This window comes from Sporobolomyces koalae (genome assembly GCF_050403365.1).
Source record: "Sporobolomyces koalae JCM15063 DNA, S_koalae_JCM15063T_v1_ctg36, whole genome shotgun sequence".
Lineage (NCBI taxonomy): Eukaryota > Fungi > Basidiomycota > Microbotryomycetes > Sporidiobolales > Sporidiobolaceae > Sporobolomyces > Sporobolomyces koalae.
This window is the reverse complement of record NW_027481735.1, coordinates 120,314-147,566: the sequence shown is the minus strand read 5'-3', so window position 1 is coordinate 147,566 and position 27,253 is coordinate 120,314. Positions and strand designations below refer to the sequence as shown.

The 27,253-nt window shown below is 52.6% G+C and overlaps 12 protein-coding genes across 12 annotated transcripts; 6 read left to right on the top strand and 6 right to left on the bottom strand.

Moving 5' to 3' along the window:
• Positions 1 to 439: 439 nt before the first annotated feature.
• Positions 440 to 1,598, bottom strand: JCM15063_006359 (PaaI family thioesterase; the record flags this gene model as incomplete). Its single annotated transcript, XM_076680376.1, has 7 exons — positions 440 to 561; positions 640 to 705; positions 828 to 889; positions 978 to 1,084; positions 1,189 to 1,266; positions 1,363 to 1,441; positions 1,594 to 1,598. 7 exons carry the CDS (start codon positions 1,596 to 1,598, stop codon positions 440 to 442), a joined length of 519 nt encoding a protein of 172 aa, XP_076532555.1.
• Positions 1,599 to 2,056: 458 nt separating this feature from the next.
• MGE1 (mitochondrial nucleotide exchange factor MGE1) lies at positions 2,057 to 2,872 on the bottom strand (the record flags this gene model as incomplete). Its single annotated transcript, XM_076680375.1, has 3 exons — positions 2,057 to 2,118; positions 2,201 to 2,567; positions 2,636 to 2,872. The coding sequence occupies 3 exons, from the start codon at positions 2,870 to 2,872 to the stop codon at positions 2,057 to 2,059; spliced, it is 666 nt and encodes a 221-aa protein (XP_076532554.1).
• Positions 2,873 to 2,934: 62 nt separating this feature from the next.
• Positions 2,935 to 6,516, top strand: JCM15063_006357 (uncharacterized protein; the record flags this gene model as incomplete). Its single annotated transcript, XM_076680374.1, has 5 exons — positions 2,935 to 2,942; positions 3,050 to 3,430; positions 3,495 to 3,632; positions 3,697 to 3,824; positions 3,917 to 6,516. The coding sequence occupies 5 exons, from the start codon at positions 2,935 to 2,937 to the stop codon at positions 6,514 to 6,516; spliced, it is 3,255 nt and encodes a 1,084-aa protein (XP_076532553.1).
• Positions 6,517 to 6,701: 185 nt separating this feature from the next.
• JCM15063_006356 (uncharacterized protein) lies at positions 6,702 to 7,481 on the top strand (the record flags this gene model as incomplete). The annotated part of the gene is made up of 2 exons (XM_076680373.1): positions 6,702 to 7,128; positions 7,207 to 7,481. The coding sequence occupies 2 exons, from the start codon at positions 6,702 to 6,704 to the stop codon at positions 7,479 to 7,481; spliced, it is 702 nt and encodes a 233-aa protein (XP_076532552.1).
• A 718-nt stretch (positions 7,482 to 8,199) lies between these two features.
• JCM15063_006355 (uncharacterized protein) lies at positions 8,200 to 9,854 on the bottom strand (the record flags this gene model as incomplete). The annotated part of the gene is made up of 5 exons (XM_076680372.1): positions 8,200 to 8,536; positions 8,608 to 8,712; positions 8,777 to 9,068; positions 9,618 to 9,764; positions 9,824 to 9,854. 5 exons carry the CDS (start codon positions 9,852 to 9,854, stop codon positions 8,200 to 8,202), a joined length of 912 nt encoding a protein of 303 aa, XP_076532551.1.
• A 360-nt stretch (positions 9,855 to 10,214) lies between these two features.
• JCM15063_006354 (uncharacterized protein) lies at positions 10,215 to 11,318 on the top strand (the record flags this gene model as incomplete). Its single annotated transcript, XM_076680371.1, has 4 exons — positions 10,215 to 10,663; positions 10,767 to 10,996; positions 11,062 to 11,210; positions 11,277 to 11,318. The coding sequence occupies 4 exons, from the start codon at positions 10,215 to 10,217 to the stop codon at positions 11,316 to 11,318; spliced, it is 870 nt and encodes a 289-aa protein (XP_076532550.1).
• A 1,221-nt stretch (positions 11,319 to 12,539) lies between these two features.
• On the bottom strand, positions 12,540 to 15,742 carry JCM15063_006353 (uncharacterized protein; the record flags this gene model as incomplete). Its single annotated transcript, XM_076680370.1, has 12 exons — positions 12,540 to 12,809; positions 12,895 to 13,257; positions 13,353 to 13,592; positions 13,686 to 13,916; positions 14,004 to 14,126; positions 14,234 to 14,314; positions 14,381 to 14,485; positions 14,583 to 14,708; positions 14,773 to 14,872; positions 14,957 to 15,146; positions 15,213 to 15,321; positions 15,389 to 15,742. 12 exons carry the CDS (start codon positions 15,740 to 15,742, stop codon positions 12,540 to 12,542), a joined length of 2,292 nt encoding a protein of 763 aa, XP_076532549.1.
• Positions 15,743 to 15,846: 104 nt separating this feature from the next.
• Positions 15,847 to 16,872, top strand: TRS33 (Trs33p; the record flags this gene model as incomplete). Its single annotated transcript, XM_076680369.1, has 4 exons — positions 15,847 to 16,214; positions 16,280 to 16,583; positions 16,657 to 16,750; positions 16,826 to 16,872. 4 exons carry the CDS (start codon positions 15,847 to 15,849, stop codon positions 16,870 to 16,872), a joined length of 813 nt encoding a protein of 270 aa, XP_076532548.1.
• Positions 16,873 to 17,050: 178 nt separating this feature from the next.
• Positions 17,051 to 19,302, bottom strand: JCM15063_006351 (uncharacterized protein; the record flags this gene model as incomplete). Its single annotated transcript, XM_076680368.1, has 8 exons — positions 17,051 to 17,068; positions 17,157 to 17,320; positions 17,402 to 17,532; positions 17,610 to 18,220; positions 18,284 to 18,436; positions 18,513 to 18,900; positions 18,973 to 19,058; positions 19,168 to 19,302. The coding sequence occupies 8 exons, from the start codon at positions 19,300 to 19,302 to the stop codon at positions 17,051 to 17,053; spliced, it is 1,686 nt and encodes a 561-aa protein (XP_076532547.1).
• A 227-nt stretch (positions 19,303 to 19,529) lies between these two features.
• CAB4 (putative pantetheine-phosphate adenylyltransferase) lies at positions 19,530 to 22,741 on the top strand (the record flags this gene model as incomplete). The annotated part of the gene is made up of 7 exons (XM_076680367.1): positions 19,530 to 20,148; positions 20,215 to 20,342; positions 20,410 to 20,491; positions 20,562 to 20,692; positions 21,153 to 21,701; positions 21,774 to 22,610; positions 22,724 to 22,741. 7 exons carry the CDS (start codon positions 19,530 to 19,532, stop codon positions 22,739 to 22,741), a joined length of 2,364 nt encoding a protein of 787 aa, XP_076532546.1.
• A 157-nt stretch (positions 22,742 to 22,898) lies between these two features.
• On the bottom strand, positions 22,899 to 23,440 carry JCM15063_006349 (cysteine-rich PDZ-binding protein; the record flags this gene model as incomplete). Its single annotated transcript, XM_076680366.1, has 3 exons — positions 22,899 to 22,981; positions 23,060 to 23,363; positions 23,438 to 23,440. The coding sequence occupies 3 exons, from the start codon at positions 23,438 to 23,440 to the stop codon at positions 22,899 to 22,901; spliced, it is 390 nt and encodes a 129-aa protein (XP_076532545.1).
• A 258-nt stretch (positions 23,441 to 23,698) lies between these two features.
• JCM15063_006348 (uncharacterized protein) lies at positions 23,699 to 26,696 on the top strand (the record flags this gene model as incomplete). The annotated part of the gene is made up of 3 exons (XM_076680365.1): positions 23,699 to 24,692; positions 24,782 to 25,212; positions 25,296 to 26,696. 3 exons carry the CDS (start codon positions 23,699 to 23,701, stop codon positions 26,694 to 26,696), a joined length of 2,826 nt encoding a protein of 941 aa, XP_076532544.1.
• Between the last annotated feature and the right edge of the window lie 557 nt (positions 26,697 to 27,253).

The following is a 27,253-nucleotide window of genomic DNA, read 5'->3' as shown; positions in this document are numbered from 1 at the left end:
CGAAGGATCCGTTGAGTGAGGGATGCGAGGCCGTCAAGAGCGATTGATCGTTCAGAGTCGGCCGAATGATACAGCCGATGTATTGACTGAGCTGCAAGCTCAACTGGAGACAGATGGCCCGTGAGAGAGGCAGCGGTACGAGATAGAAGATCAAGAGATGTCTTGGCCGCAGATAGACAGGGGTAACTCGAAAGTTCTGAATCGATTAGGCTGAATCGGGCTCAGCCAAGCCTTATACGTTATACGGATGTGTACATTGGTTTGGGGAACACCTATTGCATTTTGCGACGGATCAAAAGCTATGTTTGCTGTGAATCATCATCGTGTTGGCACGTTCAGTCCTACGTTTGCGTCTTCCGAACAGGCTTCGCAATCGCTTCAACATGAAATTCTGCTTAAGTCAATCCATGACTCTCCCTAGGGATCAGGGCGGTGTGATCTACTCTTGTTCCTCGTTGTTGACTACGGGCCATTCCCCTTTGACGAGTTGTTCCCCGTCGGCGCTCAATTCGACATTGCGTTCTCCCTTCAACGCGTCTTTGATATATTTCGTATGAGAGCCTGATGTGCAGATCAACAATGTCAATTTCTCCAGACCCGAAAGGGCGAGTGCTGGAAGAGGGAGAGGGCACTACTTGCCGTATGCCAGCAATTTGCCACTTTCGAGTGAAGTAATTTCTGTCCGAGTGAACGCGAGAGTTCGACCTGAAATTCGAGATGCAAAGTTATCACAATGTCGTGTGAATTAAAACCTCGCCGTCAGCGATGTGAGATTTCGCGAGTTCGGAAACAGGGCGAGCAGGAAACGAAAACCCAGAAAGACTGACCCATATTGATCAGCTCGGATTGGATACCAAGTGTTTCACCCAACTTTGCGCTCCTGACATACCTGTATCGAGAGACAAACGTGATCAACAAAAAAAGGGGAAAGAGCGCACACCAGAACAACCGAGAGAGAGGGAGAGAGAGAAACGTACGTTATGTTGATGTCGGTACTGACTCCAGTCAACCACAACCCTCTCGTAGACAACGCGAGCGAACCCATTGTATCGACCAAGCTCGCGATCAAACCTCCATGTAGCGACTGTCGATACGATTCCCCCGAGGAGGAGATATTCTGTCAGCTTATTCCGCTAGATGGTTCCGTAGATGCCTTAGATAGAGCATCTAATCGAGCTCTACACTCACAGATAATCGATTCGTTTGGTGAGGTTTGACCACCATCTCGGCTCGAACTTTGCCAGGTTTCGCATCCTTTACGACCAACTGTCGAGGCAAGTCAACTACTGTATCAATGCATCGTGCCAAGTCGCAAACAATGTTTGCTCGTACGAGAAGTTACACAGAGGAAGCACGGCGTACATGGGAGAAAGAGTTCGAATCGTGACCTTTGGCATTCCTGAAATCCTGCCACACTAGCCTAGTGAAACGTTTCGAAGCACTACAAGAGTTCTACGAATTTTGAATCAGCTTGTCAAGGTCTTGCGTGAGAGAAGGGGATCAGCGATGCGGAAAGATGAAGTGGGGGAATTCATTGGGGAATCGGTTTGGACGGCGCAGGATAGGAATGGACTGTAGGAAGCGAGAACTGACGACATGAGTGATTCGCAGCGAGTTCTTATGCAGATTGAGGCGTGAGGGAGGACGTAAAGTTCGAACCGCGGCATCCTGGCGATCCGGCAAATACGCAAATGGGGTTGTCAACTTGTCCACCTTACAATTCTATTGCAAAGCTGGAAAGGGTAATTCTCTAGCAATTCAACATGAATCCGCAATAGCTCGTACGCTCCCTGTGCACTGAACAAGCATGTAGACTCTCTAGCGTAATCTCTCTGCCGTTCGAGCGTTCCATGAATCCCGTACTCTGGTCTCGCCATCAATCCGACAGACCACACAAGGGCGCAAGAAGGCATTGAACGAGTTTCGATTGTTGCAAAATGAGAGGAGAGATGGTCGTAGGTAATGTACAAGTTTTGGGAAGACGGGGGGGTGTTGCTAATACTCGCACGAGAGCGCCTGCGTCTCTCGCGCTGCAAAAAGAGGGGGTTTGATCGGTTTACTCTTGCGCGAGGACCACTCCAACCTTGGCCGGTCGCAGTAATCGATCCTTGATTGTGTCTGGCAGTTGAAAGGAGAAAAAAAAAAGATCAATACGGTGTTTTCGAGAACAAAGACAGAAAGAAAAAAGCGGGTGGCGTACATCCAATTTCTTGGCATTCCAGCACAGATCCAGGTTCCTTGCCCGGTACTGGAGCTTGGTACAACGCCTCGTGACGGTTCGGGTCGAACTGCTCGCCGGTCGGGTCGAACGCGTTGACGCCGTGACGAGCCAAAACCTTCTCGATCTCGCGTTTCGTGAGACTGACACCCTCGTGCAGACCTTTGAGGTCGGTCGATGCGGCGAGTTTCTCGGCCGTGATCGACTTGAGCGCGAGGTGCAGGATGTCGATCGACGAGACGAGGTCCTTCGCGAACGAAGTCAATGCGAAATCCTTCGCTTGTTGCTTCTCGCGGGTCGAGATCTTTTGCAGGTTCTCAAAGTCGGCCAAACTCCTCAATCGAGCGTCCTAATATCGAATGGAATGCCGAGTCAGGTTTGATGTCCGAGGGAAAAGGAGCGAGAGATGGGAAATACCTTGAGTTCAGCGATCGTTTTCGACTGTTGGTCGACTTTGGCGTTCAGCTCGGCGAGTTTCGGATCGGCGGTAGAAGCGGTCGAGTCCTTCGCGGCGGGAGCTTCGGTCGCGGCTGCGGGTTCCTGGGTTGCTTCCGAAGCGGTTGTTCCCGTCGAGTAGCGCGCGACAGGTGCGATGCGGGCGCGAGTCGACGAGGTGGCAGCAGTGCGCAGGAGAGTTCGGGTTGCGGCCAACATGCTCGTGAGAGTGGCGATCGAAGTTGCGGATGGAGGAGGATGATTCGAGTAGAAATCTAAAGATGATCTTGTGAATCTTTGGATTCGGACCCTCCCCGCGGCAAGCCATGTGAGTCAATCTCTCGCTCTCGTCAGGATGCAAGGACCATGAGCTGATGCCGGTTGAGCAACATCCAGGCCTCCGCCTGCACACACGCCGAATGCGGCGAGCGTGAAGGGTCGGACCGGTTCGCCCGTCGTGACGACTGCTGCCGTGTCGAGTTCCGCCATCTCGACCGCAGCTGATTCAGCGCCCAGTCTACCTTCGTCGCTCGTACCACAAGTCGACTCGATCGAACGTATCCTTGGCGACTTGGAATCGTACCAAATCCCACAGCTTGCCGACTGTCAAGGCCCTCGCGCAACCTACGACCACCTCGTCGGTTCAGTCCGCCAGGAACTCTCCCGCGTTCGTCGAGACCTCGACGAGCTCAAACTCGACATTGAAGACCTCGACCGCGCCAAGGACCGCCAACGCGCGTTCTACCACCTCGAACAGCTTCAACTCTGGCTCGACCAGTTCAGTCCCCTGATTACCCCGTGTCTCTCATTCCGCACCAACTGATCTTGGGACGACAAGCAGATGTACGAAACAGTATCGCAGTGCAGTCGTGCATGCGAAGCGCACGGTCGACAACCAGCAACACCTTTTCAACCGCGATGAACTCCTCTCGGCTCCTCCGAACGCGAGCTCGGGCAGGCAGTCGCCGTCCCCCGCCTCGTGAGTCTCGATACACTCACACGTTCGTGAGGAGGGAAGCTGACTGACAGCTTTGACTGGTCAGAAACGCGAACGGTCAAGGGGACGATGCATTAATGTCGGCCACTTCCGATGTCACGGAAGGCTTGAGGCGCACTCTGCAATTGTTGCAGAGCGAAGTCGATCGCTCGATCGTATCGAACGAGCAACTTGGTAACTCGCCTTTCGCTTACCTACAACCTGTTTTTATGCCATTTGACCTTGAACATGTCTGCTTTCTCCCTTTTCCTTGTCGTTCTGGGCAGAACAACAAACCTCGACGATGGCTTCTGCCTCGAACCAATACTCTACCCTGTCAACGTTGTTGTCGAATTCGAAAACCCTCATCACTTCGCTCGAACGCGCCGACGTACTCGACAGATTCGTCCTGTTTGTCGCGTTCGCGTTCTTCGTCGCCGTGTGCAGTTACATCTTCAAGAAACGAGTCGTCGACAGAGGATTACAAGTCGCAACGACTCTCACCGGCTTCGTCGGTTCTCGATCAGGGTCAGGCACGAACGAACTTGGGGCAGTCGGCAGGGCGTTTGCCACTGCTTCAGCCGTCGTTGCTGGTGCTCTCAAGAGAGTCAACGGTGCAGGAGCGATCGAACCGAGGTCGGTCGAACCAGAAACGCAGGAGGATAAATTCGTGAATAACCTCGGTGAAGAGAACACGATCCCAACGACGGTACCGGTTCGGGAACAACCTGATCATGCAGAGGAGGAAGAACGCTTCAGTGACAAACCTCCTCCAGCTGTCACATCTGAACTGTCAGAACCCCCAATTGCGGAGGAACCGACAACGACCGACGAGGATACCGAAACCACTGCTGCCGCTGCACCGCTTGAACCGACTACTGTTGTGCAAGATCAGCATCTAGAAGAGATCTATATGCCGGAACCTACGGCTGTTCATGCACCTGTACATGAAGAACAAGAGCCGTCAGAAGCAGAAGAAGCGCCTTTGCCCGAACCGGTTGCGACAGAAGCAGACGCAGCTCCTTCAACCGCGCCTGCATCTACGTTCGATGAGCCGATTGATCCATCTCCGCTTCCTGATTTCGAAGAAGACGACGATATGGTCATTGTCAACCCTAGACAAGAACATGCTCCGACTCCTGCCCATACCCTGGAACAACTCGAGCACGACATTTTTGCCGATTCGCCTTCCGACGACAGTGTCGATGAACAGGAACCCGTCCATGAGGCGGAGAGGGCTGTCGTGCCAGAAGATGTCGAGCAGGAACAGGACGACGAAGAACACGCATTTTCTCCATCTGTCGACGCCGAGGAGCCTGTTGAGCAAGACGAAGGCGATCTTGTACAACCTACAGAGACTGCTACGGAAGAATCGCTCGATACTCCTACTCCTCCATCCGCCGAAACACTGCCTCCCCCTTCAAACACGTCTCCTGAACCTGAACTCGAAGTCGACCTCGACGAGCTCGTGGATCTCTCGACGGTCCCTGAATCGCAAGAATCACAGCATGTGACGACACCTCTCGATCCGGAGACTCTCGACCCCGAATCCGTTCCACAACTCGATGTCGAAGAGACTGGAGCCGTCCCTCTCGTTCCAGTCGAGGAACTTGCTGCCCAATTGCCAGACACGTCCTCTCAAGTGGGTGCACCGGACAGTGAAGAGCGAGAGGACGAAGAAAGGGAAGAACGTTTGTTACAAGAGATGATGGAACGACAAATGGGAGACCCGAGGCACATCGTCGCGAACAGCACGGTGATCGAGGAACCCATCTCGATCGATCAAGAAGACTTTTTAGAGGATGTACCGATCGTTGAGTCTCAAGAAGCGGAAGAAGACGAGGTGGAGAAGGTAGAGGAGTCTCCCACTACCGTCGATGTCGATGATGATGAGGAGGATGAGGAAATCCCGCACGAGGTTGAGGAACAGTCTTCGACGCCAGAAGCAGAAGCAGTGCCGGAACCCACGAATGAGCCGCAAGAATCGTCCGACCCGACGCCCGCGACCGCGCCTTCAATCCTCGATCAACCTATCGAAGATCCCGTCGTTCCCGAGGTCTCCGAGACTCCCGCCCCTGGCGGATCTGTTGAGGATGAAGTTCAAGACGATCTGCTCGAACCGCCACCCGAACTCGACCTTGATTCGAACCTCGATGATTCAATCACGGAACCTTCGACTGTCTTCATTGAAGAACGCAAGGAAGCAGACGTAGCACAAGAGGAGGAAGAACCAGTGGTGACATTGCCGATCGACACGATGCCCGCTCAGACTCATCACGAACCTTCCGAGCCGGAACTCGAGCCGATCGTTGAGGACGAGATCCACGAACAGCCGAATCCAGTGGTCGATGCAGCTGCACCAGTACCCGCTCCTGCACATGAACCTGTACTGGATTCCCCGATTATGGATGTACAGCGTGGTTCTGCCGTAGCCGAACCCGACGAGGTGGAATCACTGGGGCTCGAGGACGAGGAGCTGCCAGAGGAGATTCCGTTGCCTCGAGAGGAACCCGTCCCCTCGCCTCTTGACGAAGTCCCAATCGCTGAACCTATACCTACACCCACACCCACACCTACACCTACTCCTCCACCTGAATCCACACCTTCTCCTTTGGCGAGTGAACCGATTCGAACCGATCAGCACCAAGTATTGGACGATGACGACTTGACAAACTCGGATGTATCGTTTCCACCAGCTGATGTCGACGAGCTCGACACGGTAGAAGAGGGGGAAGTAGAAGAGCCTGTGCTGTTTGAGGAGCTCTCGCTGGAACCCGAGGAGGAGAAGGAGGAGCAAGTTCCGCTCGAGGCTGAGACTGCGCAAGTACCTCTGGACATGGAGGAAGACATAATTGTTCCTGCTCATGCCACTCACATTGAACTGTAATCTGCAACCCCTTGAACGTGCATCATGACTTCTGGTTGGCGCGAACGGAACGTGGCACCAGTTGCCACGTCACCCCACCTCTCGGGCCCCTCGAGCCGAGCCGATCCGAATGTTGTGACCCCCTCCTCCGGCTGTATCTCTCTCTCTCCCTCTCTCTTCCCTCCTTGCTTCACAGCTCACGTGTCATGCCCTACGCCCGTCGTACCCGTATCAACCACCTCACTTCCCGCCAATTGCAACACTTGAGTCACCTGCAACAACAACGGATTCCAACTTCGGTCGCATCTCCTCCCCACCTGACGTACCCACGTCCTCAAACTTGCATCGTTCCTCCTCCTTCCGCTCTGAACCCGAATGCTCGCGAATTTCGGACAACCGTGCAAGAGGCATCAGAGGCTCCAGCACGAGATCCGGTGACCGTAATGGGTGATCCTGACGATGCTCGGCCGATGCATAGTCCTGCCGGATCAGGGAATTCAATCGACTGTACAAACGCATCTACACGCGCTACAAACGTGAAAGTGGTTCAAGGACACGAAGAAACGCGTTCGAATCGACCTATCGTCGCAACCGGTGTCGTCGCGGCCGACGCGCAAAGACCTGGTTCGCGTCGTGAGTCGATACTCTCGCTCTCTCTTCTTCTAACTGGTCGCTCCAGCGGGCTGACGCACTCGTGCGATCACCTCTCAGGCTCGGATTCGCAAACCGAGTTCCAGATTGTGCAAAGAGGAATTCAAGGAAATCTCGTGTTGTTATCGAACGAATCGCCCGATGCTCAACCAATCGAGCTCCTCTCGGCTTCGACTCTTCGACAGCGTGGATTGACCGAGGATGAGCTCGATGACGAAGCTGGAGAGCAAATGAGGGAAGAGGACGAATGGGAATTGATCACTTATGATGATGACGAGGAGGACCCAACTCTCAACAAAGTTCGCCCGCATGCGCTCATCACATGCAAGGCTTGAATCGCAAATTTGAACCTCTTCGACCTTGCGGTCCTATGTGCCTTGAACTGTCGACTTTTCTCATTCGACCAGCAGCTTCCGCTCCTCGACTCGCGGTTTCAATCTGGCCGTTCTTATCCCTGCTGTTCTCCCTGTTGTACAGTCTTCTGATGTTGTTTCTGCGCTCCGTCTCGTTGATTGATGTTTGTCCCGCCACCTCGACCGTCTGTCCAATCCAAGCAGTAACTAGAAAATACCATACATTATTTTGTGCGTTGTTCAAGTTGTTTTTACCCTGTCCTCTTGTCTGTCTTGTCTCATAGCAAGTATCTCCACCTATTTTATCGAAATGCAGGATCGAAATCATCAGCAGGGAGGGAGGCGAGAGCAGAGAGGCAACCGAATAGGTTGATACATTTTGGATTTTTGGAAAAAACGAACAAAAAACATCTCGAGTGGTGTGCATTGTGAATCATTGGTGGGTGTAGACGAAGGAGCACTTTGGGCCCGAAGTTTGTTCTCGTTCAAACTTTTCGACCTCGGACCCTTGAAGACGCGGAAATAGACAAAGCCCCCAACGCACACACTCTTCTTGAATTGTCGCTTCTGCCAAAGCAATAAGCGAAGTCCAGAAAGAAGGAGTGATTCGCAGCTCTAGTCAGAAAAAAAGGGAGACAATGACTACCTCGCCCAAGTTTGAACCTTGCTTTCACTTGCTTTTCACCTCCTCGTCCCCTTTTTAGTCTCTGTACCAGTATTGAAACTTTTTTAAAGCTTCCGCGACCCCGACCTTTACCGCTTCGAGGTACAGTGGGTACACCTCTTTTCTTTCTTCCCTTGCGGCCTTCTCGTTGACGAGTTGCGCCACGCGAATCTTTTGTTTTCCTGCTGCGACTTCGTGGGCGAGTTCGGCAACCCGGATCTTGCGTTCTTCTTTCGCCCGTGCTCGTTTCGTACGTTCTTCGAGTGCGATCCGGGCATTCTCGAGTCGCAATTTCTCGTTTTCGTGATGTCGTTCCATGTCAATCGCATCGAGATCGATCAGGTTTTGCCTCTGTGAATTCCTAACCCTGCCCCTGGTCCTCGACATGATATCAGTCCTCGAGAAAAGTAAGATGTAAAGTTCGAGCGGGAGACGGCAACTTACGCGGTCGAAGGAGCCGGAGAACTTGACAGCGACGACGAGGAAACATCACTCGACTCGACCTCCTCCATCGAACTCGATGCGCTGCTCACCGGACTCGTTGCCCCTCTACATCAAACAAGCGCGTCAAACAAGCTTTTCCGATCGGGGGGGATTAGAAGGAAGGGCTTACAGAGGGATTTTCGTCTTCTTGGTCCTTTTCTTACTGAACAAATTGCTCGTGCTAGGTCTCTTCGCGGCTTTGTTAGGACCGCGTCCGACGCTCTCCTGATCCTCGGATGAGAAGTCGAGATGAGGTTGGTCATCGCGTTCCGGAGAGATTGGCGACATTGTTCGCTCTTGCCGAGACCGCGTTCGGTCCACATCAACGTCTGGGGATGTGAACGAGTTTGTGTTCGCCGGTCCGTGCGTTCTATGCAGCCGGAGCATCTGCCAGTAATGCGGGTCCCCATCGATCAACTCTTCTGTCGAAGACGAACATCGTCAGTCAGCTTTCTTCTCGTCGCATGCGAAGAACACGGGAAGGGGGGAAGGGGGCGGAGGGGAAGGGCGGGGAGGAAATAACCTACGAGAGAGTCGCTTTGTCCGCTCATTTTTGAGGAGATTCAAATCCTCGGGAGTCGCGTGTTTGATAAGCACGCGAGTTACCTCCTCTCCCAGGTCATAATGAGTGTACTTGAGGGTTATCAACGTTCTGTAGTCCGGGAACAAAACATGCGTCAATCAACGAAAAAACCGCATTGGTTTTCAAACGGGAAAAGAAAAGAAGGAAAGGAAACTCGCCGTTTCCATCACGCTATCGTCGAGTCGAGAAAGACTTTGCGTTTGTCTGGATCGGCTCAAAGAGCAGCATGTTCGTCGTCGGTTTCAAAGACTGCCCTCGCGATCTGTCTTTCTGACCAGCGGTCAGCACATGTTCGAACCGGCAGAACTTGTTCGGGGGAGAGGGACGCGAGAGGACGATTTTCTTTTGCTTGCTTTTTCGCAACATCGGACCTGGGTCGGGAATTTACCGTCCTCTTTGGGTTGAGGATTTCCGAGGAGGGTCGTGCTGATTAGCACGACCTCGTTCTCTTCGATGAAGGCGAGAGCCGCTTCGGCACGTGGACCAACCCAATCGATCCTCGGCGGCGGCTTTGACGGCTTTGGAGGTCCCTTCTCTGTGCTCGGTTTCTTGTGAGCTGACGTGGTCGAGAGAGTGTCTTTTTGTCCGACTTACTGATCGCGGCAAGGTAGTCAACGCGGACCATGGTTCCCGATGTGGTTGATGCCCTATACAGGGTCAGAGCGGGGTGCGCGAGCCAAGAGCAGACAGTCTTTGAAGAGTTGACGTCTCCTCTGTGCGCTCGAATCAGGCGAAAGATGGAGTTCAGAGGTTCCGCGCGCCGCAACGCGGAGGTGAAAGTCTCGTTCTCGCGAGATTTCCGGAAAATCTCTATTTTCAACGGCCGAGCGATTTGGCAGGGTCAGAGCGTCTCCCCCAATTTCAGGTCTTGTTCGTCAAGCTGCCATCGAATGGTGGATCCCTCGATTCCCAGTGACTTGAGCTTGACCGGCAAGGCAAGACCTCGCGACCAATTAACGCGCGGTTTCTTGTCCTCCAGCCGTTCATGTACTCGCAACATCCGCTGCACAACCCTCGCGAGGTGCTTCCGACGGGTCCTCCCGTGCCTGGACACTGGACTCATTCGGTAAACCCGTTGACGAGCAACCGCAACGCGCACATCACGCGATTGTACTCGATCTTGGTGCATCTGCTGTCCCTTCCTCCCTCGCGCGAAACTTCGAGACGGATAGTCCGAGCATGGCGAGCCTTGGCCGGGTGTAAAGAGGTGCATCTCAATGTCATGTGGAGGACGGGGACGGCCGTGTTGGCGCGAATTCGGTCAAGCGACGACGACGACGACCACGAAGTCGAGTCCGAACGCAACGACGAGCGCGCCGACTGGCTCAAGTTTGTACAAGAGGGCAAGATTGACAAGGTTGACAAGTTTCATGAGTACATCCTCGCGCTAGTCGCGACGGGTCGGATCAGGTTCGCCCTCGATGAACTCGAATCGTTCGTCTCTGTTTTTTTCTCTCCCTCTCTTCTTCTCTTCACTCTGTTTTTCCAATCCTCACTCTCGACTTCCTGCTTGGGTTGCACGCTCGCTTCTTGACAGATACCTCGACAATCAGCCGTATCACGACTCGATTTCGCTCAACACGCTCTCGGCCCAACTCTCGCTCTTGCTCGCTCAGCCCGACTCTGCTCTGCGCCGACCTTCACATTCGCCCTCGACCTCGTCTTCCTCTGACGATGACGATGACATGGATGCCGCGCGATCCCGGCAACCGCAGGGTGGACGAGCGAATGGCAAACGCATCAAAGTCGTAGAGCAGGCTTCACATGGTGAGACCCCCTTCCTTCGACTTGCCCTCCAAGGTTAATACTGAGCTCAAACTTTTGCCTCGCAGACGATGACCTGTTGCCGTATCTGCGCATCCTCTCTACCACCTCGCCGGGCCTCTTCTCGAAAGCGAAAGAACGGTTCAAGCGAGCTGCCGAGCTCGAACGCCAATCCGACGCTTCATCTAGCGGCGAGGCAGCTAGGTGGTTACAGCTTGTGAGTCTTGCAATCTCCTTGAACATGAAGGGGCATATCGCTGACGATCAGGCTGCTGTCCGCTAGATTCAACGCTCGGAAAAAGTTCGAGAAGACTCGCCTCTCTGATTTCTTCAGCTATCCTCCGCGTTCGACCTGCACACGTCTCGCTCGCTCTGTTGTCGTACCACCATTCAATCAATTGCAGTCTACGCTTTCTTCTCTCGCCTTTTCTACTCGACTAGCTCCTTTCGCTCGGGATCGCTTGCCTGCCCCCTTCCCCTCCCATCTCGTCCCCTTTTCTCCTCTCCTCTACCCTTTCCCGGCTCATTCGAAGCTCTGCCCTACGAAACCCGCTTTTCTACGGAATTGATACGAGGCGTTCATTGAGGTGATCGAGTCAAAATGCCAGCCAAAACCAACCTCACCCACCCCACGTCTTTTCAAAGACAATCACGCGGGAGCTTGTCCATCTTTCTTGGCAACTCTCGCTTGGCGGCGTAGGAGTGTGACATTTCTTCTCCTTTACCCACCTTTTCCTCAACCCCCCTCTTCCCCCTGTCCTTATTGCAGTAGTTCCGACACTCCTGCCTTGCCAGGGCGCTTGTTGGATGTTCGCAACCGAGTCTATTCCTACTGCCGACAGGAATCGGCTCGATTCCGAATCTCCATCAAGCGCCCATTCTCCTCTTCTCACTCTTTCCCCTTTTCCCTTTTCCCTTTCCGACTCGCCTCCATCCTTATCTCGACCTCGTCCGAAAGAGAGAGTTTTTCTCTCTTTTTCAGATACACGAGTGTTGTCATTTAGTTGAGGCGAAGATTAGGTTTTTTGTTTAAGACCCGCTTTCGCTATCCTTGCCAGACTACCTTTTGTTTAAAGGGGTCGATTACGCACAGATAGATAGTAGTGCGGCCTACATTCTTTGTCTCTCATCTGTAGTTGATCAATGAGAAATCACTGTTTGAAAACTTTCTCGACTCGTAGTGCGAATTTTTACGTTTGCTATGTAGATCTTCACTTGAGCGAGAAACGCTTTCAGACCGGCGCTACGTATCAGATCTTACCCTGTCCGGATGTATGCCTCGATGGCGCATGAAAGCCAGCAAGAGGTTTAGAGGAAAGAAGGACAAAGCTTTGAGAGCCGTTCTTTCTTTCCCTCCCATTCGCTGCAAGGATACAGAGCTTACTCTTCCTCTATTGTCGGGGTTTGATCAAAGATTTTCGGTTGCTTTGATCGTTCCCAAGATTCTCCTAGCGATTTTATCTCACTTGCCTCTCACTCGAAAGCTCGCGAGATTCCCACGTATTCAACAGATTTTTTGATAAGAGGGCTAGGGTTTCAGGTTTTCTCAAGCTACATACCGGTTCCCCCAACCATGTTCTTTGAACCATTCAGGTCCATGTTCTTCATACTCTTGACGAGTCACGAATTTGTCCTTCGCCGATTCCGACCCACTCCATTTCTTCATCCCTCTCCAGCTTGACCATCCAGGTCGAGTAGATTCGTACGTCCTCGTGATGTTGAGGGGGTGATGTACGGGCAAGATGGGAGTGAGCGAATGTCGTAACCGTTGATCGAAATTCGGCAAGAGGGTGTTGCCACCTGTCACAAAGATGTTCTATTCACGATGATCATGAAGGGATTCACTGTGAGTAAGGAGCTTGACGAGAGCACATCGAGGAGAGGAAAACGTGAAGACTGACGTTCGTCAACCGTTCGCGTTCTTTCGGTCCAAACCCTTTGAGGACGTATTCGACCACTTCTGCCAATCCAGCCTGATCGAGACCTCCTAGGTGAGGTTGCCACAAGACTTCTGGAACTCGGATGCGTTCAATGTTGACATGCAGTTGACTCGTGTGTTCCACGTTCGAAGGATCGTACGTGTCGAGAGGATCGTCTGGTGAGAGTCCGTACACGAACGCGTTGATCAGTTGGTGTCGACGCATTGCGAGTCGATCTGCAGTGTCGTCGAGCGTGAACGATGGATCGTGCTCGAGCAGGCGAGCTTCAACGGCTTTGAGCGAATTGATCTCCTCCTCCTCGTCTTCAGAGTCGTCTGCTGCACCCTAGATTGAGAATCGAAGAAACTCGATATCAGTTCATTACTTGAAGATTTTCGATTAGCAATAGGAGAATTGCCTCGGAAGAAAAGGAAGCGTACGATTTCTCGATAGATTGCCCAATCGGCATCACTTTTGCCAAACCCGTCATCTTCAGTCGTCTTCTTCCTTCGTTTCGCAGGACCACCTCCGATCGATCCTCCACCTCCGGATCCAACTCCTTTCGTTTCGTCTGCTGCGAGTCCTGCGATACTCTTCATGCGATTTTGAGCTGCCAACGATTTGCGATCCGATAGTTGTTCCTTCTTCTTTTTGCGTTCTTTCATCTTGGTCATGATTTCCTGTTTGACAGCGCACATACATAGCGTTTTGTCAATAGTCAGCGAAAAAAATCCCAGAAGGTCAGAGAGAGAGAGAGAGCGAGAGAGACAAACCTCGTGTTCTCCTCTCAATCCTTGCAGCCACTTGTCGAAATCTCGTTCCCTCAATTCACGATCTTGACGTTCAATCTCTTCAAGTCTCTGCCGTTCTTCTTCCTTCTCTCGTTTCATGCGAATTCGGGCATCGTATCCGGCCTTCATGAGTTTCTGTTTGCGTTTCTCTTTGAGATCTTCTTCGTTCAACGTGTGATCTGGAACATCGATCAACGGGAACGAAGGTGGTTCCTATTTTCCCCGGCAAACCGCCAAACAAAAACCTTTTCAGTAAAATGACAAAGAGAGTGTATGGTAGAGAAAGAGACAAGTTGATACCTTGTTTTCGTTCTCATCGATTCCAAGTTCCTTGTTGCGAGCTTTGGTCAAACTCTTTTCAATCTTTTTGAGGTATTCGTCGAGGTCTTCCGGCGATGAGAACCCGTACTCTTTCAGTTTTTTCTGTAAAACGACCCCGGTCAAATGAAATTCTCGGTCCAACAACAAAGGTCTGCTGCGCCAAAAAAAGATCCGCAGTGCAGACAGAGAGAGAGAATCTGACAACTCACTTCGTAGTCTGCTTTCTTCAAAGTAGCTTGTGAAGCCTTCAATTCTCCAAAGACAGTCATCTCTTCTTGCTGTCGCTCCATCTGTTTTGCAATCAAAACAACAAGCGTCAAGGACTCGCTCTCTTTTCTGCGAGGAGGTTTACGGACCTTTTCAGCACGTTGCTTTGCCGCTTGTTCTTGCAACCGCCGTGCGGCTTCCTTTTTGCGATCCGACAATTTTTGGAGTTCCTCTTCAGTCTTTTCCTCAACGACCTGCCAAAAAAAAACCCCCGCAACCCCATCCGGTTTCTCGTCAGTTCATCTGGCGCCACAAGTGAGAGAAAGCTGTAACGAAGGAATACATGCGCACAGTGGATGTGAATGGGAATTGAATGATTCGATCCTGCGCGACAATGTGTTTTGGGTCGCGAGCGAGATGGCGGTTCAGGGTCTGATAGTCTGGAACCGCATTGTAACAGTGATCTCGGTACATGATCTGAAAAGGCACAGAAAATCAGCGATTTTGTCGGGAGGGAGATCTGGAAACAAAGAGAACTTGCCGAGGATTGGAACGAACTCAATCGTCCTGGGAACGCCGGATACTTGAGTTGCATCAGTTTGAGCAGGTATTCACTCGCCTGATTCCCTCCCCATGCGATCCTGGAAACATCCCCAACAATGCAAAACACGATTCAATGTTCAGGTCAGGGCTTCTCGAGTTCAAGAAAGCGGGAAGGGCTTCACTTTTTAGCCGAAGTCATGATCGATTGACCACCCAAGATGGGTATCACGTGCGTATTTTGAGTTCCGGAACTGATTACGAGCCCGTCTGCAGTGGCCGGGGTGTCGCAGTTGTCGTAGAACGAGAAGAGCGAGTCGAGACCGTACGCGACTGAAGGTGCTCCGTAGCTTTCAAAGAGCATCTCGGTCATGACTGTTCTCGTATCCGGATGGAATTCAGTGGCGCACATGAGAGTGAAACTAGGGAGAAATCACGGACGAGCTCTCGAGTAGGAAGGGTTGCACAGCGTTTCGGTCATGACGATGGGCGTCTGTACAGTCTGAGTGTCGACTCCGAGCTTGATCATGACATAGTCGAGGATGTTTTCCTGTTCGACTGAATCGAGGTCAGTCAATGGTCTCAAGAGGAGGAAGGAAAGGGAAAGCGAGACTTGCCATGACATCAAAGTTGCACACGACGTCGCCTTCGTACGGGATCCTCGTACTGCTCCTACTCGCGGCATCGACGTACACCTCGCCTCCACACAGGTTGACGGTCGTGTTGAGTTTGCGATCCTTGTACTTGGCGCCGACGTTCTCGACGTCGAGGTACGGTTCGGGCAGGTGCGAGAAGCCCGCTCGAAGTGACGATGCGCCATTGTCGATACACAGTGTGGGCACTCCGGAGGGATCGGCAAGCGCGGGAGCGTAGGAAGGGAGAGTTGCGGGCGCGAGCACGAGTGGGTGCAGCTCGGGAATCGGATACACTCGACGCTCGTTCGGCGGCAAGAACCGATCGAGCTCCATCATCCTGTTGCGAGTCGAGCGGTGCTCGGAGAGAGAGGTGGGGGAAAGCAAGGTGAGCCGAAACATGTTGGTTCATTCCTTCGTTGCTCCATTCAACCCTACGTGTGATGGCGACTGCTCCCGCGCTTGGGAACCTGCTTCACTCGACGGGCACACTGTACCCCAACAGCTCGTCGACCGCATTGATCACGCCTCGGATCGTCAACCTCGCGGATCCATCGCAGCATGCGGTCGACAGTCACCTCGTCGACTTGCTCTTGAACGAGACAATCCGCATCCTGATCGAATCAACTAGACACGCCGTTGCGAAACGCGATCAGGAACAACGCGAGATTGAACACGACTTGAATCGGCTCGGACTCGCTCCAGCTGCTCCACCCGCAGACCCTCCTTCCCGACCCGACGACGTTGAGGACCAAGTCAGGACGAAACTTGAACAGATTGGGTTCAAGATTGGGTACTCGACCGCAGAACGGTAAAACCAACCCTTTAACCTTTCAACACGTCTCTCTGCTGACCGTTACCCTCTTCAAACACCAGGTTGACCCGAGATCGTCCCAAATTCCCTTCTACCGCAACAACCACGCCCCCTCCTCCTTCTTCTTCAACTGCTGCGTCCTCGATCCCTGCGATCCCAGTTCCCGACCCCCTCGAAACGATCAAGTTTATTTGCAAAGACGTGTGGGTCTCGTTGTACGACAAACAGGTCGACAACCTGCGCACGAACCATCGAGGCGTGTACGTCTTGCTCGATCATCGAGTGCGCAGCCTCGAACGGTTGAGTCCAGGTTCAAAGGGCAACAGTCGTCAGGAACATCGAGAGTTGCTTCGGTGGAGTCAATTCGTTCGCTTTTTTTCACTCCCTCCTATTCTTTTGCTCTCCTTTCTCTCGACTGACCCTTTGACATCTTCGATAGCTACTGAAAGTACCAGAAGGAGTCATCCGGGGTGCTCTTGCAAATCTAGGACTCCAAGTCACCGTCACTTCCGAATGTACCAATATTCCCCAAGGTTCGGCCGCAGACGTTCTCTTGCCATTTCAATTCCCCAAGCTAAAAGCCATCTCGTTCTTGATCTCCCTCTTAGCTTCGTTCCAAATCAAGACGATCAAACCTGGAACCGGTCCAGCATGAACTCGACGTCAGAAGAACGGAAGGACCCCCTTCTTCTATTTCTCCATTCCAGCTAGTCTTCCGGATCGAATATACATTACAGCCTCCCTTATTCTTTGCTGTCTTTGTTGTAACAAGAGCTTTTGGGCTGAATACAAAAAATCCGCCGCAATATCTACGTGCTCCTGAACGTTGCATCTCATTCTTCCGTCGTGGCCTGTCAGATTGAACAAAATCCACAAGTTCAAGTACCACTTGAGCAAAAGAGGGGAAAGAAGACAATGTAGAAAGAAAGGAAATCTTACCGCAAGGACTTTATCTCCAGTGCTTTCGTGTTGCTGTTTGAGGTCTTGAAAGACAAGATCGATCTTGGTACGTTCAAACTCTTGAAGCGATTCATGTTTCGTCGATCCTGCTGCTTCAAACACGAGCCATTCCGGATCTTTCCCAAACTCGTTCCAACCTTGACCTTTCGAGAAACGGGTTTTTTTTTGCAGTCAGAAAAGACTTTGTGTCATCTGAAGAGAGAGGGGAGGATGGGCAAGGTTACCTGGATGACCGGTGACTGCGAATTCGAGCCACCTCGACGACATTTCGTTCGAAGTTTTCGCATCGGCACAATCTGGATCTTGGTTCCACAACCCATCACACTTGAACACGTACGGTAGGTCCATTGAATGTCTTTGCCAATTCCGACGAAACTCTTTCAGTTGGAGAGAGGGCAAAAAAAATTTAACCGAGAGGAATTTTCTGCTTACAAGATTCCGAAAGGTGCTTTCTGCATGATCGTTTCGACTCCACTCCTCAGTCGATACATCCATACGTGACGACCGTTCTCTTTGATCGCGTTCGCAAGATCCCATACGGGGTTGACGAAAATTTGATCGGCCAACAATTTCGATCCTGGCAAGTCTGGTAACGAGCAGGTCCCCGGTGCCGGATACGGTTTCCCTTGTCCCTGTCCAACGTACTTGTCCCGAACGCGTTCAGTCGTCGAAGGTTCGTAGCGAGAGATCCAACTCTCGAATTTCTCTGGATCGGTCAAGTTTGCCGCGTGAGCAAACACGGTTCCTTCATCCTCGGTCGTACCCGTCACGATCGATTCGATCCAAGGATCAATGTCTCCTCGAGTCAATCGATCAATCGTCGATTCGTTCCAGATGCAAGTCGTGGCAGTTTCAGGTTCGATCGAGAGGTTGACCGCTTCGAGACCGGCTCGAGATGCGTGATGGTTCAACAAGTCGGTCGTCGACAATGAACGCAAAAGGTGTAATCGTTCTGAAGCGGAATCGGGGATTTTGTGATCAGGAGAAATCTCGTCGAGGATCGAAGCCAAGCCAGGGTACGCTTTCGAAACGGGTCTCATTCCCTGCAACAGTTTGTCAGCTCCCCCTTCTGGAAAAGAGCAGGGATAACGACTGGAATTACGGACCATGGTTTTTTGAGCTGCACTCTGCAAGATCGCACGGTGAAACAGTCGTTTGCCACTGACGAGCAAGTGAGCGATCAAGAACGCTCCTGCTGATTGACCAAACACGGTCACTCGGTCCTTGTCACCTCCGAACGATCCGATATTGTCTTGAACCTAGAAGAGTACACGCCGAAAAACCCCGGTTCGAGCTCGAACGATACGAGGGGGTTTACGAAAGTGAAAGACGAACCCATTCCAAGAATTTGACAACATCGTACAACCCATAGTTGCCACTGAGCCCGAGAGGATCCTGAGCCGAGAGGTCGTCCGAGGCGAGGAACCCAAACACGTTGAGCCGATAGTTCGCAGTCACGATGATGCACCGCTGTGAGGAACCTTGTTGGGACCGCACGAGGGTGGTAGGGTCGTAGAAGTATCGGTCTGAAGATCCCGTGTTGAGAGCGCCTCCGTACACGTAGACCATGACGGGGACCTTTTCGTCGGGTCCGAGGTCGGCGGGAGCGAATACGTTGACAAAATGACTCGCCTCGGATTGTTGGATGTGGCTGCGCATGATGAACCCTGGGATCCCGGACAAGAGTTGCTCGGTCATGCCTGCAGGCTGAGGGAACATGGTTCTGCACAGTACATTTGCTCTCGGTCAGTCGCTAACTGAATCTCGAAAGAGAACGAGCGGGGTCATGGCGTACCCGAATTCGAAGCATTGTTTCGGGTCGGTCCAAGCGTCGGGATCGGTCGGACGCTCCCATCGATTCGCTTGCGCGTATGGGATTCCCTGCAGGTTAGAGACGACATCGGATGACACCGAGGTGGGGCCGGAGGACGAGAGCGTGCTTCAGCTCCGAGGTGTGACCTGCGTACAGCAAGGAAGATATGCAGCTTACGAGCCATTTGTTTACAGGTTTGCAACTGCCCTCACTGGTCAGGGTCGCGGTAGAGTGCACGGCAACAGGGTGAGTGTCGGTGAATCCCTGCACGGGTCCGAAACGAGTTGCAGCTACGAGATCGGGCAGGCTCATTGTCGTTTGCTAGATGTGATGGGTCGCTGATTGGTGCGAGATCAGGTAGCAAGGGACAAGGGAGGTAGGGAAAGACAATCGCACTTTGCGATTTCCGCGGTCGATAGCGGGGCGACTGTCCGACAACCCGAAGCCGACGATTCCGGGTTCGATCACTGCACGCGTCCGTCCGTCGCTCCGAGTCCGTCCTTCGCTCCCAAACTCACACACAACACAACGCTCGGCAGATGCCACCAACCCCCGAATATGATGCACACATTGTGCTCTCGTTCCCGTCCCTCCCGGCTTTATTCGCGTCAAAGGAGCACCTCGCCCTCATCTCGCACACCTGCCGACACGCCGATGCCGTGCTCGTCGCAATCAAGATTACCGATACACGGCCCTCTCCATGGTCTTCGCCCCTGACCGTAGAGGAAGCTCCGAGTGCGTCTGGATCATCGTCTTCGGTGTCTGCCTCGGATCGCTCCAATTCCCCGCCCCCACCCACCGCGCTCTGGCTACCACTCGAACGCGCGCTCGCGTCAATCTATTCGGCAGCGACACGTGAATTCCTCCGCTCTGGCAGGGTTCTCGCCAAGGTCGACGTCGTAGTGGACGCGATACGCCAAATTGCAACTTGTCCTCCTCCCGGCGCTCGAGTCGTAAAATGGGAATACTCGGACCCTTCAACACCAGCATCAGCACCAGCCGCAGATACGAAACTCGAATCAGCAGAACGGATACCGGAAGGATCGTACCCCGTCGTCGCGCTTGGAGGCACGTTTGATCATCTGCATGCGGGTCACAAGATCCTGTTGTCCATGGCTTGCTCGATCGCTACGCGCAAAGTCATTGTCGGTGTCTCAGGTCGGTCTTCAATTTCTCTGTCTTTGACATCCGAAACCGCATCCTCAATCGCTAGAGGATGATCAGACGACGCGCTGCTGGGCAAGAAGCAACATCGAGCGCACCTCGAGTCGATACAGCAGCGCATTCGGAACGTCGAAGCCTTCATCGAGCTCGTACGACCTACTATTACTCACCAAGTGGTGCCGTTACAGGTTCGAATCTTTCCTTCCACTCTCTCTCGAGTTTCAGTGATCACGAACCTTATGTTGCGTCTCTCAGGATGTGTACGGTCCGACTGCGACAGATCCAGATATACAGGCACTGGTCGTATCGGAGGAGACTCGAGCGGGGGGTGATGCGAGTCAGTTTCAAGATTTCGTCGCATCTCCTGGTCTCGTTGGCCCCCAACTGACGGCCTGGTCCACTTGCAGTCAACAAGCTGAGAGCTCAGCGATCACTCTCGACGCTGACCACGCACGTGATCAACCTCGTTTCGGACGACGGTTCCCCAACCGAGACCACCACGACCCAGGAATCGAAGGAAGCGGCAGTCAAAGTTGCAGTCGAGACGAAAATGGGAAGTACAGGAATCAGAGCTTGGATTGCGAGCCAACAGCCACAGACATGAGGACCAGCAATCGAAACTTGAGTCGAAAAAAAGGATTTCCTGGTCTGAATCGAAATCCATTCTTCATGATGAAGCTCAAGCCACCTTTGCCTCTTGAACGCTTTTGGCCCTCATGACCGGGCTTGATCCCAGGCGGGCTGGAAAAAGGACCTTACTGTTCTTTTCGAATCTGAGCTGGCGCGTAATCTTCGCTGGGCGTTGACGCGCTTTCAAGTCTTCTTCTTCTCTTCTCTCTACTTGTCGCTTCTGATTCTCGATTGAAGTGAACACTGTTCAACTACTCACTAAAGCTCAGAAGCACCTCGCCGATGCCGCCTCCTCTCGCAAGTTTTTCACTTTCTACTTCTCTGACGAGCCAGCGAAACTGACCAGTCGCGACGTTTTCTTCCCCTAGGCGTCCGACTCCTATGCTGATGCGTTCCCATCCATCACGTTCTCGCTTCTCTCTCCCGTGATTGAAGAATCCGTCCCTTCCGTCACTCCGAAACTCCTACACCAAGTCTTCTCACCTCCCTCCTCGGCACCTCCTTCCTTTGCTCAATCAATAACCGGACCTTCAATCGTCGTACATCGTGAAGTCGTCATCGAGACGAACGAGAAACAAGGTGCTCTCAAAGACGACGAACCGGAAGATTTCGTCTCGATCTTTTCAAAGTTCTCGTTCCAACCGAAACTCGGGATCCCGTCAAAGTTTTCCCACCCAAACAAGACAGGTACTACCAAGACGACAGTCGATGTCTCCCCGACGAGCAAGAGTTTCGCACAGATGCCAGTGATCGCCGAGAGGCAAGAGGGGCGACACAAAGGTGCGAACCTGGTTAGTGCGGACCCGGATCCCGCAGAACTCGAGAATGGATGGATGCTCGAGAACATTGGCAAGAAGCAGGTCAAAGACCAGTGTCAAAGATGGGCAGAGAATTGTCACAAAGCGTTGAAAGACGAGGTGAGTATTCGCTCCCCTTCTCCTCGATCAGTCTTGCGAAAGATACTAACCTGTCTTCAGAGCTGCTCTCAGAAACAGCCTTTCGTGAATGTTCAAACGGTCGAATCGATTGAGACACAAGATCCGCACCCGATTTACACTCGACGTTGTTCGGTATCGCAACCAACCAATGCCAGTACCGCACCTGCTGCAACTTCTACCTGTTTCGTATCTCCAACTGGACGCGTTGTCGTCAGCAACACGAACCGAACTCCCAAATCTCGAACGAGTTCACTCGCATCTTCATCTCGTCCGTCCTCGCTCGTCTTGGGAGGAGGAGGAGGTACCGTATCGTGTCACAATTCTCCTCTCTCGACGCCTCAAACCTCACCCACGTCTTCCCAGTTCAACGATCTCAACAACAACAAGAATGGAAGTCGAGCGAGTTCGATCAAATCGACCACGTCGAAACTGTCGTTGTTGAAACGCAACGTTCAAGACAAACTCTTGAACCGCAGGAGATCGACATCGTTCATCTCTCCTCCAAACCCGGCAACCAAGACGATCGAGTCGCAAGGGATCACATTCGAACCGACTTTGGATCAGGTGGCCACTGCAGCAGAACGAGATCGTACTCGACTGGGTTCTCTTGGCGAGTCTTTGCCGAGCTTGGCTCAGATGTTCCCACCTTCTGCACCCACTCCAGTCTTGTTCCCAACAAAAGCGAACTCAAACGTTGAAGGTTCCAATGACGAGGTTGCAATTTTTGGGAAAGGGTTAGAGAAGCCGGAGCAACAGCAACAGAAGAAGAAGAAGAAGAGAAGGGATTCAATGATTCGACATTGGAAGGACGAACAGAAACAGATCGAGTTGAACCTCAAACTCGAAGAAGCGTATAGTCGGATCGAACGAGACAAGATTGGATTCAGGGTAAGTTTTTTCGCTTCTCTCTTCTTTTTTTTTGTTTCTTCTCTTGCGCCAAACCCTTGCATAGCATGGTTCAATAGTTCGCTAATAACCTTCTTCTGTTACGCTTTGCACAGAAATCATTCGATTTGTAGTCACCCCGTTTCTAGCTTTGAAGTTCAAGGCAGATATATTTCGATGTCTTGGTCCATCGCAGTCACTATTGCTACAGATGTTGATACACGGAAACATGACGATCGAGTCGGGGCGGTCGGGGGAGAAGTAAGGGGGAAGAGGGGTCTTGCGTAATCATTATTTCGATGACATTTTATACTGAGACGTATCGAGGATCGGTTTCGCACACATGGAGCAAATACCTTTCTTGTAGGCACAGCCTGAGCAAAGATCAGGATACCTCGAGAGTCAGAATCTTCCGAGAAGAACCCAATTGAGAGCGAGATGAGAGCACTGACCTTGACAGTACATCGCTTCTGGTCTCGCGACGGTACTCTTGCAAAACACACACTTGCCAATCGTTCCCGATTCTTTGCCTTTCCCTTTCCCGGACGAGAGTGCACCGGTCGGAGTTTTCGGTGGAGGCGCGTACGGACTGTACCGCGCTTTCGAAGACAGGAGCTTGTTCTCCCCCAATTTGCGAGTCGTGTTGCGTCCTGCTTCGGCAGAGGCGGAAGATCCAGAAGCGGACCGCCACACGTCGGAACAGGCGAGAGAAGATGAAGACGATTTCGCAAGCTTCTTCTCGCACTTGGCACAGACCTGAGGCGAGCGAGGCGATGGACACGGGTTAGCAGATACATTACGATCAAGACGAGGTCCCGATGTCGACGCACCATCGTTCGGAAAGGAGAGTGAGAGACGACTGCGAGTTTGATGAGGTAAGACTGCTGGTTCTGGCGTCGAGCGAGTTCGAGGGGGCCAGGTCGTGCTTCTGGAAGAATCGCTTGAGGGTACTGCTAGAGGTGACGAGCGAGTGCTGAGTGTATGGGCACAAGAGCAACGGACGCGCGAGAGATGATCAATTCCCTCACGGTCTCGCTCTGCTTCCTCTCTAGCATCTGCCAAGGATCTTCTCGGATTGCACCGAATAAGCAATGTCGAAGCCGAGACCCAAGCTGACTACCCTCCCGCCCGCGGTGCTCGACCGGATCGTCGACATTGCGCTGTCTTGCGGCACCGCTTCCCCACTCGCCCTCATCTCCCATCTCGGCAGGACGATCCATCACGCGACGTGGAGGGTCCTCGCTGCCAATGTCATCCTCGCGGACGACGACGCAATCCTCGTGCGCCTCGAGCGAACCCTCGAATCCGACCCCGTGCGCGGCACGAACCTCTTGACCGCCATCGTTCGTGACCACTCGCACATAGTCCGTCATCTCGTCGTCACGACTGCCTCGCCTTCTCGAGACCTCTTGGCAAGACGGAGATCCTCAGGCTCGTCTGGCGAAGACGAGCACCTCGTGGCACCCCTCGACGACCATGCACTGTATGCGTTCCTCGAGCGCTTCCCGCACCTGTCCTCCTTCACCTGGACCGCCTCGAGGCTTCCTCCCGAGGACCTCTGCATCCATCTGGCCACTTCGGCACGCAACTTGCTTGGGTTCACGTTCCACCTCGCGCCTTCGTCGACCGTGACCTGTGTCGGCGACGAGCGAGACGGCGACACGAGCACGACGCCTACCTCGCCGAGCTCATCCTTCCTTGCGTCTTCGTGTTCTCCACTGCTCTCGCCTAGCTCGTCGCTTCTCGCTCTTCATGGCGGGCCACCTCTCTCGAGATGGGATGGTCCTCACTTGTCGCATCTCGCCGACACGCTCACGTCGCTTGCACTTTCGTCTCTCTCCCACACGGGCGCTCAGCGCTTGACCAACACGCTTTCTTCCTTCCTCGCACTCGAACACCTCGACCTGTCGAAAACGGTCTTTGTGGACGATTCGCTCCTCGGTGCCGTCGCACACGCGCTCGCAAAGACTCTCAAGCGACTCGCAGTGAGAGACATGACCGGTACGAAGCTGAGTGATGCTGGCATCAAAGCCGTGTTTGAAGAGTGTGTCGAGTTGGAATCGTTCGAGTTTGAATGCGTCGAAGGTACATTCCTCTTCTTCTCGTTCATTCACTGCATTCCATCATGCTATAATTTGTGCCCGTCCGCTTACTCGTCGAGTGCGTTCCACAAGGTCGACTCTCGCGTGGGTGCTGGAACAAGATCGATGTGTTCCCGCCACGCCTGCACACGCTCAAGTTCTGCTACTCCGAGTCGGGACCTCACAAAAGTTGGGTCCTTGATCACCTGCAATCCATCTCGAGCTTGCTCAGTCTCGAGACCCTCGACTCGCTCACTCTATCGAGGAAGATCGACCCTCGGTGTCAGATCCCAGGGTCACACCATCCCTCCCAGTACCCACTCGATCCGACCATGATACCACGCAAGATCACTGGGAAAGAGCTCGGAGCGATCGTAGGTAGCGACAGTGCCAAAGGTACAAGGTGGAAGAGCTTGAACCTCGACCTGCTTCTGGTCGATGCAGAAGACTTGAAGAGTCTGCTTGAAAAGTGCACCGAAGTCAAAGCGCTTCGGGTTTGCTTCGACGACCACTTTAAACATCTTGTAAGCTGCCAAACTACGCTTCTGACCGAAGGTGCGCATCACATTGATGACGAGAGAGTACCGGTGGCGGAATGTCTCCTTAGCTCCCGCTTTCATCAAGCTTTGCGGCTTGTCTCGGCTTGCAACACTTTCTCGTTTCGATTCCACTCGCACACAGTCCTGGACTTCAGACTCTCACACCATCTTCGTACATGGTCAACTCGTCTGCGCTGCTCCCGCCCGTCTCTCCGCTTTCATCACCTTCGAAATCGCTCGTCGAACTCCCGAGCTCGCAAAATGCGACAGACCTCGATTCCCTACCAGATTCAATTCAGTCTCTCCTCCCTTCCACGCGTGATTGGAGAAGATTCCTCAAGAAATCGCACGACCTTCACACGATCGAATGGACTGGTCGAGGTGGGATCGGCAAGTTCAAGTTTGGCAGAGTCGAAGGCAAAGGCTTGATCCAGATCGTGTTTCAACCAACTCCAGCACGAGACGGTACAGAAGACGGGCAAGACTCATCGATTCTGCTTTCAAGTAGATCGGGAACCTGGCGCGAACGGCAAGCGAGTTGGAACTCTTCCTCGGATTCTTCATCCTTCTTGTCCTCCTCGGAAGGACTCAGTCGCTTCTCTTCGAGGTCTTCGAGCTTCTCGTTCGAGTCGACCAGAACGGCTGGGACGACAGAATCGATCTCAAAGTCCTCGCCAGTCCTCGGATTGAGTGACTTGACGTTTGGCTCGATCGCTGCCGAGCTTTCAAATGGTCACGCTCGGCGCAAATCCTCGATGAGCCACTCGACGGAATTTTCGGCTACCCCCCTTGAAACATCGACCAGCCCAATCAGGGGGAAATCGTTTGCAAACGTCCTCCCAATCGGAACTGGATGGAACGGATTCTCTCCTCCTGTCGGATCGACTCCAATCCTTGAACGATCTGATACTCCTCGCCCATTTACACCTCTCGGGGATTCCTGCGAAGATCCCGTTTCACCCACGAGTCAACCTCGTTCACTCGGCATTCTCGAATCGACATCCCGTTCAAGTTGTGCAACTCCTACCCCTCGAACGATTTCCTCGTCAACCCCTGAAGAAACTCTTCGGCGAGAAGGAGGAGGCAATGGAACCAAACTCATGAATGCTTGGAATGGCACTACCCTTCCAGCTTCAGTTACATCCTCGACACGACACGGTTGGGCTTCTTCTCTCCCATGTTCTTCTTCTTCTTCGTCCGCTTTCACCGAGAACCCTTCCGTGCGAAAGGGAGAATTCAAAACCAATGAAACGAGGAAATCGAAGCTGTCGACCAAGAATTTGATGGCGAACGAGCAATCACAACGACAGGAAGGGTCGACAACGAGGGCAGGAGGAGGAAGCGATCGAAGACTTGGAAACCAGAAGAAAAGTTCGAGTCTTTCTCCTTCTACTGCTCCTTTGAAGCAAACGACCGGTACCAACGAGAAGGTTTCAGGCAATGGAAGGGACAAATCCGGAAAGAAGTGAATGTGATCTACCAAGCCTTTCTCTTGTTTCCCCCCTTCTCCTCCTTCTTCAGCTCAAATGGGTTCTTTCTCGGCTCTCTCCCTCTCTTTACGCCACTTTGTTGATTCGGCGTGACTTTAATTTTGTGGATTGATTTCTGTGTGATTTGACGTTTTGGCTTGCCCGTTGAAACAAACTTCCTTTACTAGTCTCCTTCGTTACCTGTCTTGTCACTTTTGAGCGTAGAGGAGTAGGGTTGCGTCTCGAGAAAAAAAGAGTACGGAAAACCTCCATAAAGGGAGGGAAGAGCAGATCTGAGAAGAGAAAAGGAATAGCATAGCAAAGAACGATGGTGAAAACGAGGAACAACAGGAGAGATAGTTATAACGACTGGAATTAATCGAGTCAAAGAGGTGTAGAAGTCATAGAAGAGCAAAAGAATGTCCATGCAGCATAATCGACCGAGATCGGGAGGAGATAGAGAGAAAGGAATTTGTACAAAAGTATTGACATTGGGGGCAATGAGGGGGAATTCGGAAAATCTAAAGTTGGGGTTTTCGGAGTGTCTGTAGAGAGAG